Below are 23,215 nucleotides of genomic sequence, written 5' to 3'. Positions count from 1 at the left end.
ATGGGTGCATTATTTCATCCACCTCTTCTTACCCTAATGAACCCATCACTCTAGAACAGGGTCCATCCTGACTCATCAGACCACATGACCTTCCACTAGTCCAATCTTCATGCTCCCTAGCAAAGTAAAGCCTTTTTTTACCAGTTAGCCTCACTGATTAGTGGTTTTCTTATGGGTACACAGCTGTTGCAGTCCCTTGAGTTCCCTTCACGTTGTTGGTATGGGAATGCTCTTACTTTCACTGTAAACATAGCCCTGAGTTCTACTGTTGTTTTGAACCAGTTACTTGAGACCTCTACCTTTTTAGTTCAGCTCATTTACCAGCAATGCCCTCAGTCCTGCAGAAGAAACCCAATTAATCTGCCTATCTCTTTTATCAAGTGTGAACAAGGCACTAAATCTGGCTTTCTACTCAGTGCGTGAGGGCAACATACAGTTAATAGCCACCATCATAGTCAATAACTTTGTCTCCACCGGGCACACACCGGTACATTTCAGATGCGTCCCAGAAGTGTGGTTAGTTAGAGGTCTAGTCAGTGTTTAAACTGAGGCAGAAATCTCATGATTTGTCTAGCATAGAATAGCTTAAGTATGACTCAAAGCACTGATGATTAGACAAAATGACGGGGTTATGTAGCATTATGACTTTAATTCCACATCATTTGGGTAGGAATACATTTTGAAATATAGTCATCAAATGAAGACAGTTGAGAAGTTTGAAACTGGAGACTAAAATAGTTCTCACCCGCAAGTCTGCTCTTGTTTGACATTGTGCACCGTACGCTGTTGTTACATCCATTTATAGAGTTGGGGTTCATAAAACTATGAATAAAATTTGTGTATGACATTACATTTGCACAGATATAAAAGCAAAGTAAACTACTTGCATTAAATGATGTACACATGTAGTGTGCCTTTGCATGTATTGGATAGTTAGGTGGTCAACTGAACCTAGTCTTACTTTGTGGAGCAGATGAAAAGTCATTTACAATGCGATGAACATCGTCCACTGAAATTCTCGGTAAATTTCCAAGGCATCTTGAGACGTACAGTTCGCTGCAGGCTCCATCCATTTTGATGGCGCTGTGGCGACAACCGGAACCGTAGGTGCAAGCCAAGGTTTATAAACCGGAAGTAGCAATTGCTAACGTGCACAGGGTCTACTGGGTTCTCTTCCTTCAGTCCGACACGTGTTTTGTTGGTTATGTGAAGTCCGTTCATCAAGCATCCCTTTATTTGATGTGGCCCATCTCTTTATAATAGTCAAAATGTTTTTTTAATTAATTTATTTTTTACTTCCTTTCTTCAAATGCCCCAACCGAGGCTTTACACTTCAGATTTGGCTGTTAAGGTGCTCTCCAGGTCCACCCTTTCCAACTTATGTCCAGTAGAAGTTAGAAGTTTAGTTAGTTGAGCCCACAAGTCCTCTGTGTCCAGTTAATCTGTACACTTCTCTACCAGCTGTAAGAGTCCTTTACGGTGACAGTGTTGTTTTAGTGACGTTTAACAGAACAACAGACATCGACTGGAGGTCTAAATTGCTCCAAAGAGAAGTAAAGTGACAAGAGAATCACAGGTCCAGTAAGGAGTAGTTGTGAAATTTAGGATTACTCTGTTGAGTTTGGGAATGTGGAGTAAGACCACTTTACCAGGAGGAGTTTAATCTAAGGACACTGATTTTGTTTTTCTTCATACAAAAAATGGATGGGATTGCCTTCTGTGATCACAACATTGCATATAGTGTAGATGGGAGAAGATAAAATAGAGTTTTATACTTAAATGTAGAACAAAAATAGACCCTATTTCTAAGGCCTTTTGTGAGTCTTTCGAGGAATGTGAACCCGTAACAAAACCAAAGAGAGCCCCCAAATGAAAATAATCCTAAGAAATAAACAGAAATGGACACGATACCTCATCCAAGTTTACCGTGTCTGTCTATACCTTAAACCGGCAATTTGAAACTCCTCACATGTCCATATCTGCATCCAGTCTGAAGGAAGAACAACCAAAGGGGTTACCGACAGTCTCAGCCAGCAAGTCAACACGTCAGTCTGTCTGCCTCACCACCCCTTTCAATATTCCACCCCTCTATAAACCTTCTCTCTCCATCGTTTGGCCAGTTTCCAGATCAGCAGAGACAACGACGGTCACTCTTGGTCACCTCCTCTGATGAATGGACCACATTAGGGACAAAGCCACTCTTCACACCTTCCCAGCCCTCCTGGATCGTGATGTCGCCTGACCTCACCAAGGCAAAGATCTCTCTGGTCAGCTCGGTGAAGGCGTGCTCCACGTTGATGGCGTCGCGGGCCGACGTCTCGATGTAGCGCATCCCATATGCCCCTGCCAGCTTCTCTGCTTCTTGCCGAGTCACCTGGAAGATGAAATGCGTTAGGGTGAATTTCTCGATGTGATGATAGAATTATCAAACATGGAATGACAGATTTGATTCCAGTAGACTGAATTTCTACAATCATCTGAAACTGAAGTAGCATCATTTAAGGATTTGAGCTGTCAAGAAAGCAGCTGCTAAGTGAGAACTCTGAGAAGTTAATTACTAAGATCAGAATAAAATAACTGCTACCCCAGCTGTTTTTTGCAATGCCATTCTGAATTTCTTTTCTCCCTCCTCCAGCTTCCCCATAAAAATTAAATGGCGGTCATGTCTCACCTCTGAACAGACAAGCACTGATCACAATGTAAAGTGAACACACCTGGCGCTGTGCCTCCAGGTCACACTTGTGACCCACCAACAGGAAAACGATACTGTGAGGCTGGACGTGGCTGCGGGCCTCCTCCAGCCAGTCGTGGACATTCTGAAAGGAGCGGCGGTTGGTAATGTCGAAGAGAAGGAGTCCGCCCACAGAGTTACGGTAGTAAGCTCTGGTAATAGATCTACACAGGAAGTAAAAGAAAGGCAATTAAAGGTCTCTGAATACAAAAGGAATTGCATTAAAGGGTTTATCATCATCATCCACTGCTGAAAGCCTCAATGCGGGTCGATATTACAGATTCTGAGTTGAAATCAGAGGTCATGCCCAACACACAGTTTGAGCACTAACTGTACAAGACCTTTTGTAACCAACCCCGTTCGTTAGCAAAATATCTCGTCAGCCTAGTTCAAGATGGCTGCCACCAAACTGCAGTGATGTAAACCTGCATTGGTTGTACTGCTTAACCTGGTTACAGAGCACAACAATTAGCCAGTCCTACTGGTTTTCTGACCTCCCACATCTATCTTCCAAAACCATGCGACTAATGAAGGATAAACTAGATAATGATTCATTTTCAGAGCCAGGAAAGATGTGATTCAGACAAGAAGGGAGAACGTTGACTGAAGTGAGAAGTCCGAGGTATGAAAGATGCGACGAGAAAGTCAGTATCCTACATAAACACCTAGAGGTGACGGTTTTTATTTCATGTAAAAATCAGCCGTTGGAAGGAGCATGAGTGCAAACGGATGCCTTGTTTTTCTCCTGAGGACACACACACACAGTGACAGTGGGAACAAAATGGGTACGATGATTACAGGTTATAGTTCAGGAAGAGGAAGAGAGACCGTGTCACACAAGGATGGAGGGATGATTAGTCAGCAAAGAGGATACAGAAAGAAGGAGTAGACTGAGAAAAATAGGCCTGTCAAGTGATTCATTCAAGTTGGACATTTACTTAATATAAACTGGTGTATTTATGGAAGTAGATGAAACAGCAGTAACTGAAAGATCTGCGTCACTGGAGGAGTGAAGAAGGGAATGAGATGAGAACTGTATTGCAAAAAAAAAAAAACCCAAATTACCAAGAAACAGAGATTAAAACCTAAAATCAACATCTAGCCCTAAGATTAAAGAAGCACTTATTGCTCTTTCATACCCAAATTATAAACTGGACCATTGTGTTTCTTTTTGATTAGAAAAATTAGGTCACCGTCGTTAGGTGTTTGCATTTATCTGACATTTCTAATGAATGGTCATTGGGAATGTTAAAGACATACCTCTACCCTGGTGGTCTGTTTTGGCCCTTGTTCCTCTACTGGAAAAACACTACAGCTGCGTTTCTGCTATACCTTACCATACCATACTGTAGCGTCTAGCAATGGTCAGTTTAGGTACAGCCTGACCTTTTACCATCTATTCAACATCTGGTCAGAAAGGAGACACAACATAGCATGTGTTCCCTTTAATGAGCAGGCTTCACACCAGCTGGGATTCAGACTCTGCAAATCTGAATCAGAAACAATAACTTTCTCTCCCAAGGTCTCATCTGCCTGCTTCCAGGAGACTCCAACTCCAGCTCGAATCAATTGCTAAATTCAAGAATCATTTACTAATTCAATATAAACTCCTTCTATGACCTATAATCTAGATAAATCATTAAATAAACATTTGTTTATTATTACTTATGATAATTATAATTTAATGAAATGCTTCAATAATCTGTGCACACTGAATGGATTTATATTATGTGTGTCTAATAGAACCTGCAATGTGTTCACCGTGTTTTGACGACAAGGTCCTCACACCTGCTCTGCACAATAACAAGTACGGCTAAGTTAAATTGATTACACATAGCTAACCTTTTACCCAGATCAGAGCCTCCATATCAAAGAGGGTGTGTTTCTGAGTTGCCTTGGTAACATATCCAAACTTGTCAGCCTCTGACTGGCTGTCCAAACCATAACGACTAAACTTTAAAACTAAAACATGCTGAGAGATTCGTTAGTTCTAGAGAATCGCTCAGACCCGCCATCTGTAGCAAAAACTCTGCAACCATCAAAGATTTTGACTCGTTGTCAAAATTCTTTTTGCACCTACGAAGCTGAGTAAGCACTTCCTGCAGAACAAAGCTGATATTGTTAAACTCCTTAAGAGTTATTCCTGAGACGCAAGCTGATTCCAACCTGTGTTGCCTGTTGACAACTCTGGACTGGAGAAGTCGATTTCCTCGCGATCAATCTACCGGACCTGGGCGCCCCGAGGTCATCTGACCTCTCTGACCTCCGGATCCGTGACGAGGGTCATCAAAGGGTGAGGTAGAACACAGAGAGATTGCGTCTGAATGTATTTTTGATGATAACCACTTTATAGCTTAGAGCAAACAAAATTCTTTTCACCAGAACTCCGCTTATTTTGATAAGGAAGCTCTGACTGATATCGCATTCACACATAGGTTCCTTCAGCACTTTTAGTTACATCCACTCACAGTAAATGCTTAATTCATTAGTCATGTTTAAAATAGTTTGTAAAATAATTTTTTTTTATAAACTTGACTCTTTCTTGAAGTAACACGAAGTGTGGTTGATCACTGAAAAACACAAAGAACCTAGATCTTCTGAATTAAATCCTAGAATCTTCTGATTAATTACAATAAAACCCTAGCAGGTTAACACTTTATATTTATATAGAATATTACATCTTCATGGTCATAACAGATAAAATCATCAATTTGCCTCCGCTACAGTACCATACCATGCCAAGTTATTTATAAAGCACACTTTCAAAATAGCATGGCAGCTAACCAAAGTGCTGTACATAAAAGAGCCAAATGCTTGAACAAATCAACAAAACACAATGAAAGCATGAAAATCAGGTAAAATACATAAAAACATAGCATAAATAATCAAGGATAAAAATTCCTACTCAAAACAACAGAATAAGAGAAAAGTCAACAGCGCTATCAAAAATAAAGATAATGCAACAAATGATAAAAACCATTAGACATGGCACAAACAAAACCAAAAAAGCTACAAGATGGTGTGAGGTGTTGAAAGTGAGCTACTGAATCATAAAAACTAAATTAAGAAAAATACAGGAGTTTCAGGAAATGTCTGGGAGGGCAGAAGGTGATGGGGTACATATGATGGCTTGGGCCTCTCAGCCCACCATCTCCATACAAAGTTTGCCCTTTCAGGACTCTCTCGGCAGTGAGTGACATTACTGATCAGTCTTAAAAGGCGTCTACAGAAATGAATAAGAATAAAGTTGTCTTACTCTGTCAAAGTACCCCTAACTGGGGATGAGAAGAGCAGCTGTATGAAGCAGCAGTCGATGACCAAAAAAAAGCCATTGTTGTTACGAAGCTCTACAGGAGCCCACAAAGAGGCATAAACTGTTGCGTTGTGGAGAGATGTCTGCTGCATTTTTTTAGTTTTGGGAGTTTAGAAATGGCGATATTAAAAAGCATCATGAATACTGTTACGTTTCTTGTCCATCCATTCTGCTTTGTCAGCATGGGTCCTGGAAAATGGTTGTTTCAAGCCGGCCGGTGAAAAGGAAACATTTATTGTGAAGGTTTGGTAAAATTAACCAAAGGTTTCGATAACAGAAACAGGACTAGGAGTTGAGAACTGGTCCACAGGAACTATCCTAGTTCCAGGACAGGGTAACCTGAGATAAAGAGTCCAAATTCAAGAACAGCACCCTTGTAAGGATCAGTCTTGCTCGCGCTAAACGGGCCGTGTCCTTCGTTTACCTGAAGTGAGTGCCCCCCCCCCCCCCTCTCAGTCAGCATATGTCCTGTCTCCTAGCAACCGTGATGTTGCTCAGAAGTTAAAACTAAACTTAGCTGTGGTCCATGAATAAATACCAGACCCCCATAAAGGCTTCTTTATGAGGATCTTTCTTATTTTAATCGAAAAATAATATATTTAAAAAAAAAACTATGCAAATGACGAAGGCACCACTTTAAGAGCTTAATGTTTGCTCCATATACTTTGATCCTCTTCCAGTTTATCAGCCTTTACTACAACAACCAAAACCCACCGCTGTGCTTTAAACATCATGGTGTAAATCAGCTTCTGACATCACAAGTTTTCCTTAGAATATTTTCTCCATAACTCCTTTATCCTTCAGAATATGTCACATTGTTTTACGGACATAGATGGAAAACAGAACGATTAGGCACTGCTTCTTGGTATCTTTTTCTATCAAAGGTCTTAAATAGCTCTTTGTTATTTTATATTTCAATCAGAAAACGTTTGCCTTCTGATCTTAGAGGGATGTGTCAGTGTTGCTATGGAAACAGTCATACTTTCCAGCAGGTGAGAGCAGGCTCCCTCTGTCAGGATGATGAGTGTGTGAGCACATGTGTGAAAGTCGTGTTTCAGTCACCTGTTATCAAAGGAAACTAAAACCACCAACTGCTTGAAATTAACAAACAAAACAATGAACGAGCTGATGATAAAACCATTTGTTCAAAGGGGTTCTAGAATTCAAATCTTCTTTTATCTTACTGTTGAATAAAGGCAGCTAGGGCTGTCACATGTACCAAACCAGAAATGTCCACGCTGTGTCCGACCAGCTTTACACTCTAATTAGTAACACTGTGAAGGCCACAGAGAAACAGTCTGGGAAAAGCTGCAATAACACATCACCGGAGCTGTGGCCAGCATGTCCCAAACTACTTCAGCATCAGCAATATGTAAATGTAGTCGTGGTGATACTAGCCACAGACTACCGCTGGCCTCAGCCACTGCTAACGTTCTGGTTCAAACACGGTTCAAAGCTTGCCTGTTCAGTTATGTAGATAAAGTACACAACTGCAGAGTTTCCAGCTTCAGGCAGTGTCACTGGCTCATCAGGGTAAAGCTAATTTAATATTCATGTCCTGCCCGAGTGGGCGGGGCAAACCAGTCTTTCTATTGTAGAGATTGGGATTATGTTCGGCCATTTATCAGGGCTACTTGGTCATTTTGAGCCCCCAGGACATACCCTATGCTATATAAGAGCTCAAAGAACAGTTTCCAGTTTTGTTGTTTTAAAACCCCAGAGTAACTGGAGCAGTGAGTCGTAAAGAAGCCTCAAACTAAACTTTAAACCGACTGAGTTGTAGTCATTTTTGTGTTTGCTAATGTTACTTGGCTGCAGCTTGACCCAACAGTTAACGTCAAAGTTTTAAACGTAGATTAGACATCAACAGTTAGCACCCAGACACTGCTGAAGCACTCAGGAAATGATATTTGGCTCAGACTGGAAGGTGTAGCACACAGATTTTAAATGATTTCGACCAATAGAAACAATCTGGACATGTTTGTCTCTACCCACTGCAAATCAAACAACATCACAGAACAGCTGTCCACAGATGTTTGGGTTGCTCCTCTCACCTGAAGCGCTCCTGGCCCGCTGTGTCCCAGATCTGCAGCTTGATCCTCTTTCCAGGCTCGATCTCTACCAGCCGGGAGAAGAAATCCACGCCAACGGTGGGGTCGGACACCTGTGCGAAGCGCCCCTCGGTGAACCGCCGGATTAGACACGACTTTCCCACAGTGGAGTCCCCGATGACGATGAGCCGGAACTGATAGAGCCATATCGCCTCCATGACTCGAAGGCTTCCCCCCCACGGCCGTGTCGGTCAGTCTGGTGTGTTGGAGAAGCACGAGCGTGAGTGAGCTCTGATAAAAGTGAAAGAGAAAAGGCACAGTAGTGTTTGAGATAAATAAGTAACTAGTGATGAATGAATAAAACTTTATTGCTTTGGATCGATGTGAAGACAAACACAGTGCGAGGTTTATCCTTGTAGGCCTGGCAAGGTTTCTGATGGGACTTTCTAACCGTGGGAAAAGGTCCTGATAGGAAACAAAGTCAGCATCAAACAGAAAACACCCGTTAGCTCTTAATGCATAGATGTATTTAAAGACTAAAATCTTGTTTACAGAGGCAACCATGTTATAATTTTGGAAAAAGAGTCTTCACGGGCTAGACGCGGGGACGAATAACAAATCACAGCTAAACATGTTAGAAAAATTAACTTTTGACAGTGCAGTAAAATGGTGAAGACTGAATCAACAGTAAGAAGCTTCTGCAAAATTAATCTGAGGTGTTTTATTTTAATCAATAAAAATAATTACTATTATAAAGTTAGACACTGAATAATCAAAAGCTATTTCTGATCATATTACGCTTCTAAAACCGATTGTTGTTCAGTCTAAATGTGGAAAGCTCTATCTTAATACTTAAAAACATGAAGTTATATCTAAATATTCACTCACTTTTCTTCTCCAACCATTTTTCCTGGGAAGAAACTGGTAATCTAAATAAATATTTAGAACAAAATCTGAAGAAATATAAAGTTGCATCTTTAAATTAAATCAATACATTTTGAGCTACATATAAATATATATTCAGATTAAAGGAGCATGGGGCAGGATGAAGAAACGAAACTCATTAGCGACGCGCTCGGCGCTGTGAGTAACTGCGCCCGGCACGAGAGCGCGCACAAACTCTTCACTAGAAAAAAAAAAGTTTCCCAGTGATGTACGGCCAGAGCGCGGCTCGATAGTATCAAAACAAGGCACCATGTCGAGCGACGCAGTAAGTAACATTGTTACTTTAGTCTAACATTTGTAAAATTCCATGACATTAGGATTTTAATTTGGCCATGACACTCGTGCTATAAAGCAAGTGCACCTTCCTATTCATAAGCCCGTTTTGTGACTGGCGAGCCAGACAGTGACATGATGCTACTTTATGAGCATAAGGGGCTCCACACACGGGAGGCGACAAACGACCGCGATCAGCGAAATTCGTCACTGTCGCTTTTATTACCTGACACACAGGAGGCGACCCGTGGCAGGGGCCGGCGGCAAAGCCGTCTAAGCGCTCTGGTCCATTGCGGAATTGAAACTTCCGTTGTTTTGATTGGCTGTGTCAGGTTGGAGGGAATTAAGGTTATTTAAGCGGTTCAGAGTTAATAAAGTGGTAGATATGATGTTTCACAAGGTGCTGCTAGAGTTATGTGAAATCTTACTTCTGATTTTACTATATGACACATAATAATAATTAACTTCTCCTTCATGTTTGGTCGGAGATGTACGGAGCATCCTGCCCGCTCATTGGTCAGTGAATGAAACCTCCGCTGATTGGTCCTCGTCCGAGCGACAGCGATGAAAAGTTGAAAATATTTCAACTTTCTGGTATCGTGTCGCTGGGTCGCCTGTGCACGAGCGCAAAATTTCACACGCACGTTTTTCGCGTTTCGCTTAGTAGGAGGGAGATTATCGCTTTGCCGCGCATGTCTCATTGAAAATGAATGGAGGAGAGGCGATGTCGCCTCCCGTGTGTCGAGCCCATAAGGCTTTGTGGCTGCAGGTGATTTCTGATGTTTTTAAGACAAATTACAGTTATTATTTTGCACTAAGCTTATTAACAAGCTAATGTTATTGTTTATACATCATGTAAGAACATCCAATTTCAAGTCACTGACATCATTTGTGAAACCAATTTCATTACAGGACAGGCATCACAACAATGTAAATAAGAACATAAATATCAATGTTTAGTTCAAAAAAGTGCATCAAATAAAATCATATCAACAAGACCTACAGGGTAATACAGTCATTTTTATCATTACTGTCATTGATTTTCAGGAATTCACATTGGAAGTACATTTAGTCTGCATATTTAGAATGCATTTAGATATCAATTAAGTTAGAGCTCCACATTTAGATTCAATTTCGTCGTCGTCGTCTTCCTCCGCTTATCCGGGTCCGGATCGAGGGGGCAGCATCCCAACTAGGGAGCTCCAGACCTTCCTCTCCCCGGCCACCTCCACCAGCTCCTCCGGCAGGACCTCAAGGGGTTCCCGGACCAGATTGGAGATGTAACCTCTCCAACGTGTCCTGGGTCGACCCGGGGGCCTCCTGCCGGCAGGACATGTCCGAAACACCTCCCCAGGAAGGCGTTCAGGAGGCATCCTGACCAGATGCCCAAACCAGCTCAACTGGCTCCTTTCGATCCGGAGGAGCAGCAGTTCTACTCCGAGTCCCTCCCGAATGTCCGAGCTCCTCACCCTATCTCTAAGGCTGAGCCCGGCCACCCTACGGAGGAAACTCATTTCGGCCGCTTGTATCCGCGATCTCGTTCTTTCGGTCATTACCCAAAGCTCATGACCATAGGTGAGGATTGGGACGTAGATTGACCGGTAAATCGAGAGCCTGGTTTTCTGGCTCAGCTCCCTCTTCACCACGACAGATTGGCTCAGCATCCGCATCACTGCAGACGCCGAACCAATCCGCCTGTCAATCTCCCGATCCCTCCTACCTTCACTCGTGAACAAGACCACGAGATACTTAAACTCCTCCACTTGAGGTAGGATCTCTCCCCCGACCCGGAGTTGGCAAGCCACCGTTTTCCGGTCGAGAACCATGGTCTCAGATTTGGAGGTGCTGATCCTCATCCCAGCCGCCTCACACTCGGGCGCGAACCTACCCAGCAAGAGCTGAAGGTCAGAGCTGGATGAAGCTAGGAGGACCAAATCATCCGCAGAAAGCAGAGACGAGATTCTCCTGCCACCAAACTCGACACACTCCACACCACGGCAGCGCCCAGAAATTCTGTCCATAAAGGTAATGAACAGAACCGGTGACAAAGGGCAGCCCTGGCGGAGTCCAACCCTCACCGGGAACAGGTCCGACTTACCGCCGGCTATGTGGACCAAACTCACGCTCCTCTGGTAAAGGGACTGAATGGCCCTTAACAGAAAGCCGCCCACCCCATACTCCTGGAGCGTCCCCCACAGGGTGCCCCTGGGGACACGGTCATAAGCCTTCTCCAAATCCACAAAAAAAATGTGGATTGGTTGGGCACACTCCCATGCCCCGTCCATCACCCTTGCAAGGGTATAGAGCTGGTCCACGGTTCCACGGCCAGGAAAGAAAACTACATTGCTCTTCCTCTATCTGAGATTCAACCATCGATCGGACCCTCCTCTCCAGTACCTTGGAGTAGACCTTTCCAGGGAGGCTGAGGAGTGTAATCCCCCTATAGTTGGAACACACCCTCAGGTCACCCTTCTTAAAGATGGGGACCACCACCCCGGTCTGCCGCTCAACAGAAACTGCCCCCGATGACCACGCAATGTTGCAGAGATGTGTCAACCATGACAGCCCTACAACATCCATAGCCTTAAGATACCCAGGACGAACCTCATCCACCCCCGGGGCTCCGCCACTGTGTAGTTGTTTGACTACCTCAGCAACTTCTGCCCCAGAGATTGGACAGTCCATCCCCAGGTCTCCCGGCTCTGGTTCCTCCTCGGAATGCGCATTGGTGGGATTGAGGAGCTCCTCAAAGTATTCCTTCCACCGTCCGACTATAGCCCCAGTTGACGTCAGCAGCTCCCCATCCCCACTGTAAACAGTGTGAGCGAGTTGCTGCCTTCCTCTCAATTTCAATTTAATTTTAGAAATGTTTTATGTACATTTTTAGAATAAAATCTAAATATAAAGTCAAATATTTAGTTAATTGTGAAAATAAAAAGTTGCATCACAATTTTAGAATCTAAATATAATTGTTAGTTTTAAAGTAAATATCCCACTAATATGCATGTTCTATCTGCCATAAATCAAAAGTATCCCACCAAAATAAAAGTAGGGTGAAGAAACCCCCTGTCTAAGGATTATGGGACTTCTTGATGGCAAGTTACACGTTGATAAATAGATTTACACTACCTTACCATCTACATGTATGTTACAACATTTAGACATAACATTTAATTTTCTCAAGAAGTTTCCACCTTGTGTTTGCTCTCAAGAGCTAAATATTGCTAAATGTATATTTTTGGCACAATTGTACAATTTAATTGTATTCTGTAAAGTCCATGTTCATGTCCATGTTCCTATGTTTTCACTAGAGGAGGTAAAATGTATTGTGCTTCATACATTTCTGTACAAAACACCTCTCAGGAGATGTTTTGTTATCAGAGTTGATAGAGGCTGAGTCAGCAGTAGCATAACTACAGCCTTGAGATGTTCTGCTCTACTTCTCTTTCTGGCATCACAAAGCTGTACTTATACTGTTTTAATACCTTTTAAAGTAAACGGTAACCCATCACATCCTGTGTGTGATGTGGCTTTATGCGACAGCAGATCTCACAACAGACTGACTGACTAGGGCTAGGGTTATTATCACCTCCGCCCCGTGCTTATATCACTATCTTTCACTGCATTCGTTGCATGATTCAATTAAAACCACAAGGCCTTAGAAAATCCTCTTATACTTTTCAAGTCACTTGACGGCTTTGCCTCATGTTTTAATAAGAAGCAGCTATGTGGATTACTGCTGTGGACTAATTCTCCATTTGAAAGGAGGCTTTGGCATCTAGATGTGAAAGCCTACAAATAATTAGATCAGGCAGGCATGAAGCACCGCAACATTTAGCTCATAAAAGAAATTTTACTGTTGCTTTAGGGCTGGTCGTTCACTCAACCCCTGCATGAAGACTGAAGGGTTGTGCATTTGTGATAAATGGCTATTTGTTTTAACAGCTGACTGATCAGGAGCTGTGTTTCAAGAACTGTTTGATCAATAATAAATCAATATTTCAAGACTTTCAACTTTGTAGTTGCTGATGAAGCAGACTTTGACCTGATGAGATACTTTTGTAAACACAAACAACAACACAGTTTGGAGGGTTCTTACAAAGCTCCAAACACAATCACGCCCAGAGTGTTTTCAGTCACTTTATACCTTAGCTTTATAGACAGTCAGGGAATTGTATTACTTAACTGAGAATTGATTTTACAATTAACTAAATCCCCAACAACAGCATTAGTATTAGTAGTAAGGAATAATACTTTTGGGGGGGGTGGGGGTGGGGGGTGGGGGGTGGGGGGGGGGAATAGCGAATTTTAACAAACTAAACATTTTAGTTTAGACAGATGGACACACATCGGAAATGACCTAACTTCTTTTAACTTCAAATAAATATACTCAAAGATGACGCTGTTTGCCATGGAAACGTTTAAAATGAATTACCACCTTACCTTTCAATGACCTGAGTTTGAAGAAATAGAGATTATTTATAAAGATTAGAGATGCTAACTGCTAGTCCAAACCTAAAGTGGATTTAAGCTCCCCACCCCCCCACCCCCTCCCCCCACCCCCCACCACCAGTTAAAACGTCAACAACACATACATTAATTAAAAAGAAAACATAACTCAGAAATGTTCATCAAAAAGGGATGGTAAAACTGTAACAGAATATCATTTGCTTATACTGATAACAGCAGCTAGCTTTAGCATTTCCATAGCATTCTGGGACACTTCTAGTAGTGATCCCATAATATTCCTGCTGGAATGTTATAGTAAAACAACACACAGGTTTAAATGTGTAGAAAGTAGTTTTGATATGAACAGTGATGGCAGAAATCCACTCAGTAAGCAGCCTTTCTTGAAATAGTTAGCTCATCAATCTGGTCCAAAGCCAGTATATTATTCTTCAAATTGAGACAGTTCAAATAGCAATCTACAACAGATAAGATAACTACTCATAGTCTCTTTTAAAACCCGAAAGCTCCTCAGTTTAACTGGTACTGGCATTATCCTGTTACACAATACCATCAATGCAATATTCAGTATGTGTTGAATACTTGTGCAATACCAGATGTACATTAGTATTTATGTGTCCCTTATGCTGCATAGGTCTGGAAACCCGATTTTTTTATTCATTGTTTTTAGTGGTTGAAGGTTACAGTAATAGCTTACCGCCTTTGTGTGTTTACTTGTAATCTTGTTGTTATTTTTCTTCTTCCTTCTCTCTAAGTGGTTGTGCTGCTGTAGCAAGTGGATTTCCTCACTGTGAGATTAATAAAGATGATTCTATTCTATAATGTAAATAACTGTTTTGATGCTTTGGGTAGGTGAGAACATATCAGATGTCAATAAAATATTTTATAGAAACTTAAGTTGGTTTGGTTTTGCAGAAATATTAAGTAATTTTTCAGTTGGTAAAAGGTGAACAGCTAATTTACAGTGTATTTATCAGTTTTTCTATAGGTATCATTACAATAACACACAAAGAGTGTTATTCTAGTTTAAAACTCAGTGAAATCGCTCCTAAAATGCTCTACTTGTATTATCTCTACATCTTATGCAATATATCTATCTTAAAGACAGAGAGAGCCAGACCCATGAAAAATCCCATCATCCCCTACGGCTCTGGAGTCAGGTTGCATAGTTTGGTTGGTGTGCAAACATTAGTGAGTGAATCCCCAGTGAGTATCAGCCTGATGGGCTCTCCAGCTGGTGGTTAAAAGGTCCTTTTTACATGTCAAACCTCAGCTGAAGCTAAATGATCGAAATCTGGTGCTAAATATAAGCAAAGGTGATGGATGGGATCATAACGCTTTTATAAACTTGTTTTCTCAAACTTATCTTGACTATGGAAGGCAACTATATGATAACAGGAGGATCAGATGTTTTTAAGCAGAAGTCAATTATGAAAGCAATTTAAAACATCCACAAACTTTCAAAATAAAAGCCACATGCAGATTTCCAGTTGCCTAACTAGTGCTAGCTAACTGGAGGTGGTCAGGGGGACTGATGCGCCAGTGTTCGGCAGTCTCGCTTCTGTCAGTGTGCCCAAAGGCAGCTGCGGCTACATTATAGCTCATCATCATCAGCATGTGAATGTGTGGATGACTATGTTGTAAAGCACCTTGGAGGGTTGTAGAACCCTTAAAAGGTGCTATACAAATACAAGCCATTTACAAAAAAAATAAAAAGTGCACCATTTCCCGTGAAACCTCCGTAGATGAGAAAATAAAATAAAACACAGACCCTTGTGGAAACACGCTACAGTCTTTCTTCTTGCTTGTAATGTTTCCTGAGCGCAGCCACAGCTAGGGCTGCTCAATTAATCGAATTTTAATCACGATTACGATCTGAGCTTTGAACGATTATAAAAACAAAACAAGCCGATTATTTGCTCCTCCCACTTGCGCTGCCCCGAGTTGCAAATGAAGCGCTCCTCCCAAAGTGTTGCCAACTTGGCGACTTTGACGCTGTTTCTAACAGCTTTTCAGACCCGCTTCTTGACTTTTTAAATCTTAAAAGTACCTAGCGAACACCTCAGAAACATCTCTGGTAACCCTTAGCTACTTTCTGGATAACTGTCGTTGTCGACGTTTCCTGCAGGTTAGCTAAACACTCCGCCTGCGCTCCGGACCTTTCTTCAGGACATTAGGAAAGGGAATGATGTAGTGAAGTGTCAGTCACTAAAGAAACAGCTCTCGGAGCCGGCTCCCTGTTGGAGTAACCAAAGTGAGTGACACACACACCGCACCTGCGGACTCCTGAGCCACTAAAAACGGCTAAATGTGCGGTGCGCTAAACACACGTACAGCTTGCCCCAATTGCTGTGAGACCGGGTGGGGGGTGCAGCTGTGGTTGGGACAATTATTACATTAACTGATGGACGACTTGTAAATAAATAGTTTATAAATAAGGTAGAAATAACTTCCTCACGCTGATAAATAACTAATCTCTCTGAGGACACGGTGCTAGTGTACTCTCCTACAGCACATTGACACGACTCAATAAATGTTATGCAACATTTTGTGAACATCAATTTTTTTGCATTTATTTGTTATAAATGCCACTGTATAATTCTTGCTGTCAGTATTTGCAAGATATTGGTATTTGGGTCTGTACTGGTTAGACTTGAATGAGTTAAACCAAGGTCTATAGCCCTTGGGTCATAGACTATGAGCTACAAGTATATTGGTCTTTTTTTACTGGGAATCAGGAGTTATTTTAGTGATCATCTTGTTTCTTATTTATTTTTGTCCTGATTGTGCCCTGAGCAATTTTATGACTGAATAAAAACAAATAAAATCAACATAAATTGAAAAATCGTCCTAAATAATCGAGATCTCAATTTCAGTCACCATAATCGTGATTATTATTTTTGCCATAATCGAGCAGCCCTAGCCACAGCTGCAGCTCACCGCTCCCCACGGGGATGGGTCAAAAGCAGAGATGTAATTTCACCAGTGTGTGATGATGACTAATGGGACTTTAACTTAACCACCTGAACTGCAGAATTATCTGGTGATTTTGTGACCTCGCAAAACCAGATGTGTGGAACGCTTTTGCAGCCATTTTGCATCTTAATTGCTACCTGTGGCAAGGGAGCGTGGAAATAAAACGTGTCTATTACATTATGTACCGCTTAACATCAGGATTTAATTAATGATGGGCAACATTGTCATTACAAAACTCTACAAAATCACGGTTAATATTTATGGAGGAATGCGGGAAAACGTGCTACCAGATTTTTAATATGAATTTTTTCAACACAGTTAGTCGTGATGTGACGCTTTAAAAGCGCTGTGGTTTTGGGGAGTGAGTGTCAGTAGGTCGGCTGTTCTGAGTGTGTGCCGGGTCTACAAATACAATATGGCAGTACAAGTAAGCAGTGTATTTTTACACATTTTTGATCAATGGAACCAGGACAAGACGCTTCACCAACTAATACTATGTGCTTATGGTTTAACGTTGAACAAAAAATAATAATAATAGTGACATATCAGAGTTTAAAAAACATATTGACGTACTAACTGAGGATTAATGTTTACATGCTGGAAAGTAATTTTACATGAATTATAATTATTATTCTAATTATTAAGAAGTCTATCATTTTTAAAATAGAAGTGTGGTATAATTATGTCCTATAACGGCTTGCCACATATTTGAGTAAACAATGTTTGTTTGTTTTTAGATGATCGTGCGTTTAGTGAATCAAAGGTGATTTTAACAGCAACATTTCCCAAAATCCACGGTCCTGTTGATGATTAACTATCAGTTAAAACACTTTTTCATTAACTAGTCCAAGTACGGTAATTTAATCTTTGAAAATGGTTGACAAAGTTAACTCGTGTGCTGCTGAACCGATTGAAAGGTTAGTATTAGAAGACAGACCTGATTGTGAGGAGACGGAGCCTGTTTAAAGCAAGAGAGGACTTCGCTTTAGGCCCTGGTTGTTGCTCTTCTTTACGCCGATCAGGACCTGGATGAGGCCGGCTCCATGGCTCCGACTAGTCTGGCTGGATCGATGCTCGGGGTGCAGCGAGATCACGGCGTCAAAAAATAAACGATAAAAGCAAAACACTCGATGTTTAACCTGAAACTCGAACACAAAACAGATGTAGCCAAAGCAGGGCCCCGGAGTCAAGGGCTAATTGTGTCCCAGTGCCAGGCCCGCTGAAGAAAAAACGCATTCAGAGCAGGTGCAGCTTTAAAAACACACCGGATTTCACTCTCACGTGCTTCCCGAGTCCGTTGTTCTTCTTTTCGGCAGCTGTTTCTGCCTGGACCCGTCGGACGTGGAGAAAGGAGGGGGAATCCCACCGTATCACTTCTGTGTTTGCTGAGTGTTTGTAGCTTTTGGCTGCTGATGAAATGGCAGCGGGAGGAGCAGCATCATATAGCCTGACTCATCCCGCATCAGTACCACTACTACCGTAAAGGAGCGAGCACGGCCGCAACGAGAAACTCCGAACACTTCCTTAACTGCGAAACGGAGCTAAAAAAAATACACAGACGTGTTTATATGTTATCCAGCGTCACATAAACAGACAAATGATATGTTTGTTTTCTGACCATAAAACTCTCGACATATCAGCAGTGACAGTGCAAATGTAGCTAGATCACGTGGCTAATATTTAGCCTCTTAAACTTGCTACAATAAGCCTCACAGTGGATGACATTCTAAATAAACATGTTATCCAACAACGAGTTTAAAATCTGAACGCTTTTAAACGTGTTTGAAGCGTTTATTTTTCTTAGGAGAGTCGAACAACAGCCAGGAAGTTGCACAATCTGTCCCTGAGCTGTAGCTGCAGTGCGCAGTCGCGGAAGTGGTCACCGTTCGCGCTATTGCCAGCGGGAATTGTAGTCTTATATACATGCAAGCAGAAAAAACGTGTTAAGTTGTTTAATGGCCTAAAAAAACTCCTATTGTGAGTTTATGTGTTTGACAAATAATAATAAAAAATTATTTATTTTTGCGTTAATTAAAAGTTATTGGTTTGGTGGAGCAGTGGTTAGCGCTGTTGCCTTGCAGCAGGAAGGTCTTGAGATCTCATCCCAGCCTGGGATCTTTCTGCATGGAGTTTGCATGTTTTTCCTGTGTGTGTGTGTAGGTTCTCCAGCTTCCTCCCACAGTCCAAAAACATGACTGTCACGTTAATTGGTCTGTCTAAATTATCCTTAGATGTGTGTGTGTGCATGGTTGTTTGTCCTGTGTGTCTCTGTGTTGCCCTGCGATGGACTGGCAATCTGTCCATGTACCCCACTTGTTTGCCCGTTGACTGCTGGAGATAGGCACCAGCCCCCCGTGACCCTGCATGGAGAAAATGCATGAGAAAATTGATGGTTTGGTGTGGCCTTTGTTTAACCCCAGCCTCCCCCCATAAAGAGACGCCTCTTGAAATTACACAAACTGCCCATCTGAAAAATAGCTTTCAGACTTACAGATGATCAAATAAATATGACAAATAGGACAAAAATGAAAGGGGGAAAATAAGTAAATAAAAAAATTGTACCCAGGAAAGGTTTGTGTGTAAAAAAATGCTATACTTGTGGCCTCTTGTATGTTACTTTGCAGTCATTTATTATTAAAAAAAAAACAAATGTACTCCACTGTGTGTGTGTGTGTGTGTTTTGGAAAAAAAAGAATCACTTTAAAACAGAAATAAACTGGTCATTCAGAAGCATCAAAATATTTTTGCCTTTTTCATATCATTTTAACAGTCTGTTGAATGAAATGTTGATGAAAAGTTTTGATATTTAAAACATTTTTCTTAAAAATAACATCTCAAGCTAAGATTAGATGTTTAACTAAATTAATAAAATATGTTGACAGGTGGGTGGATTAAATGAGGTCATTGCTGTTTGCCCTGCATGACATATTGATCTGAAACATTGGCCAACATATTTTTGAAGTGTTTAGAAAATGTGAGCAAGTAAAAGATTAGTTAATAGTTAATCTAGTGCATTGTTTTGTGATCGGAGCACGTCATTAAGTTCCATCTGTAACTTTAATTCTGTTCCATCAACGAAGGAATGTTTTTCAAACAACAAGACACTTCATCAATTTAAACTAGGTTAACAGATTTAATCAATCTAAACCAGCTCGACTCAAACAGAGGGTTGTTAACATTTAGAATTAGGATGAATTCCTCCCAAGAGTGGCATCAATAATCAGATCGGTCAAACCAAAACAGATGGTACAAGGTATTTTAATCCAGTCAAGATAAAGTAATCATGTTTTTTGATTTTATGGCAGATCTTGCGTGTGTGTGTGTGTGTGTGTGTGTGTGTGTGTGTGTGTGTGTGTGTGTGTGTGTGTGTGTGTGTGTGTTTATTAGCACAATTTCTGATGAACCCCAAATTGAGTTCTAAATTAAATGTTTTAGAAAGGAATCACTGGATGCACAATTAAAACTTTTTTACCCTAAATCTTATGGTGCTCCTCTCTAAAGCAATAAGGTTAATAAGATATCAGCTTGAATAATTACTTGGTTTTGTACCCTTTTAAAACTTTTTGATTTGATTTCAGCCCAAATTACATATTTTTTACCCTTTTGAATACTGCATGTCTTCATTTTGTCTTGTTTTTTTTTTTACTTACTTGAGGAATACCCTGCTTTGTTCTATAAGGTTTAATTAACTTTTACATTTTCTAATTGACTACAGACCACTTATAACCTTTATTTTGTTTTTACATTTGTCTCTTAGAATGATATAGGGACCTCGTCTAATTTCGTTAAACACGTTTTAACGACAATAAAGACATTGATTCATTTATTAAAATGTATCATATTTGCTTCACTTATTGCTAGGTTTCTCAAACCTTCATCTTTTGAAAGGTCACCTTTGCTCATATTTTTAGCTCATTTCTCTGGTAGGGGTCTCTGGTTGGAATGAATACAATGCAAGTTGTTCTCTGGGGAAAGAAATCTCTGTTGCGCTCCTGTTTGAGGTCACAGAAGTCACCTGGAGGAGGAAGAACACAACAGGATTTGGAGTCTCATTTCCTGATATTTGGACATCTCAACTCTGATTTCATTCAATTCAATTCAATTCAATTCAAGTTTATTTATATAGCGCCAAATCACAACAAGAGTCGTCTCAAGGCACTTCACATAATAAACATTCCAATTCACAGTTCATCAAGCCAATCAGAAATAACGTTTCCTATCTAAGGAACCCAGCAAATTGCATCAAGTCTGACGAGTGTCATTGACTATACAGCAATCCTCATACTAAGCAAGCATGCAGCGACAGTGGAGAGGAAAACTCCCTTTTAACAGGAAGAAACCTCCAGAGAATCCTGGCTCAGTATAAGCAGCCATCCTCCACGACTCACTGGGGATCGAGAAGACAGAGCACACACACACACACACACACACACACACACACACACACACACACACACACACACACACACACACACACACACACACACACACACACACACACACACACAATAATGTGTCTATAGTTCTATTGTGATGTCTTAGTAAATATTCTGTTTGGTGAGATCAACGTTATTGTATTTATCCTAGTGGATCTCAAATTAAATGGGTAAACTAGCAGTAACACGTCCAACGTCAAGGAAAGCACAAAGTTATTATCAGGAGAGAAAGAATGTATTAGTGGTTAGTAGCAGTGTTCAAGACGATGGCCCCCTCCATGAGGCCACCACAGCTCAGCAGAACATCGTTGTAGCTTCTTCTGGGGAGAAAAACACTTCGAGAGAAAATAAAGTTAACAGCTGAAATAGCAGGAAGTAATACAGTTAAAGAGCAGATAGTAGAAGAAAGTAGTAGAGTGTGGAAAGTGGTCAGTGTATCCTCCAGCAGTCTAAGCCTATAGCAGCATAACTACAGAGATAACTCTGGATGATCTATCCTATTTAGATGGAGGCATGTTGGAGGCAGGGCAAGGGAGAGTCGTCTTTACCGACTGTACACTCCACCTCCCTGTACTCCCCCACTTGTCCTGATTTAGGCTAACATCAGATTTTAACCATAAGCCCTATCAAATAAAAATGTTTTAAGCCTATTCTTAAAAGTAGACAAAGTGTCTGCCTCACGGACTAAGGCTAGGAGCTGGTTCCACAGGAGAGAAGCCTGATAACTAAAGGATCTGCCTCCCATCCTAACTTTAGATATTCTGGGAACCACCAGTAAACCTGCAGTCTGAGAGCGAAGTGCTCGGTTAGGAACGTATGGAACAATCAGATCACTGATGTATGATGGAGCTTGATTATTAAGAGCTTTGTATGTGAGAAGAAGGATCTTAAAATCTATTCTGAATTTAACAGGTAGCCAATGTAGGGAAGCTAAGACAGGAGAGATATGATCGCTCTTCTTAATTCTCATCAGAACTCTAGCTGCAGCATTTTGGACAAGCTGAAGACTTTTAACTACATTCTGTGGACTTCCTGAGAGTAATGAATTACAGTAATCCAGCATTGATGTAATAAATGCATGAACTAGTTTTTCAGCATCACTCCTGGAAAGTATGCTTCTAATCTTAGCAATATTCCGAAGGTGGAAAAAGGAAATCCTACAAACTTGTGAAACCTGGGATTTGAATGACATGTCCTGGTCAAAGATAACACCAAGGTTCCTTACTTTGTTCTCGGAGATTAATGTAATGCCATTCAAGTCAGGTGATTGGATTTGATTAGATTTGATAACAGCAACACAACTCTACCACTGACTCTGTTTGCAATGTTGATGTTGAATTTCCACAAATAATTCAAGCCTGAAGGAGTTCTGCTGTGTGGTGGAGTTGCTAATGCTAACGGTTAGCTTCTACTTGCCGACACATTCCCTGCTGTTTCAATTCAAATCGGTTTATTTATATAGCGCCAAATCATGTCAAGAGTTGTCTAAAGGCACTTCACAAACATTCCAATACAGTTCAGTTCATTAAGCTAATCGGTAAAAAGTTTTCTATATAAGGAACTCAGCAAATTGCATCAAGTCACTGACTAGTGTTTCCTGGACCTAAACCAACAACAGCCTTCCCCGTCATGTGTCAAGATGGCTGAGGTAGTGTGACGTAGATCTGTCAGGATTTTCAAATCTCATAGTTTCACCGTCTAATTTGTGTCAGAAGCTAATGCAGGAGATAGGTGTAGGAGACTATTTTCATGTTTAGCCTGCATGAAAAACTCAGCGCGACTGATCATTTTTCAAAAAGAACGAGTAAAAAAAGGTTTTTCTGTGAACTTGCTCTTTAACAGGACTAGTATATTCCTCAAAGTCTGCTGCCTCCTTGTGGATCAGTGCAGGACATAGGTTCTAATTGTATTCTGTAATGTTGTAGTTTTGTAACAGATCAGTATTTTGAGAACAAAGATAACATTGCAAACCAATTCTAAATAGCCATTGATCTTAGAAAACACTAAAATGTTGCAGATACAG

General features: G+C 41.1%; 1 protein-coding gene across 1 annotated transcript; it reads right to left on the bottom strand.

Moving 5' to 3' along the window:
- Window positions 1–629: 629 nt before the first annotated feature.
- LOC107395469 (ras-related protein Rab-39B) lies at window positions 630–18,609 on the bottom strand. Its single transcript, XM_054747447.2, has 5 exons — window positions 18,375–18,609; window positions 17,694–18,297; window positions 8,099–8,386; window positions 2,715–2,895; window positions 630–2,374 (listed from the first exon to the last, which is right to left on the bottom strand). The coding sequence occupies exons 3-5, from the start codon at window positions 8,311–8,313 to the stop codon at window positions 2,129–2,131; spliced, it is 642 nt and encodes a 213-aa protein (XP_054603422.1). The 5' UTR covers window positions 8,314–8,386; window positions 17,694–18,297; window positions 18,375–18,609; the 3' UTR covers window positions 630–2,128.
- Between the last annotated feature and the right edge of the window lie 4,606 nt (window positions 18,610–23,215).

Source organism: Nothobranchius furzeri, chromosome 2 (assembly GCF_043380555.1).
Source record: "Nothobranchius furzeri strain GRZ-AD chromosome 2, NfurGRZ-RIMD1, whole genome shotgun sequence".
In the NCBI taxonomy this organism is placed as follows: Eukaryota; Metazoa; Chordata; class Actinopteri; order Cyprinodontiformes; family Nothobranchiidae; genus Nothobranchius; species Nothobranchius furzeri.
This window is presented reverse-complemented; position numbering and strand designations above follow the sequence as displayed.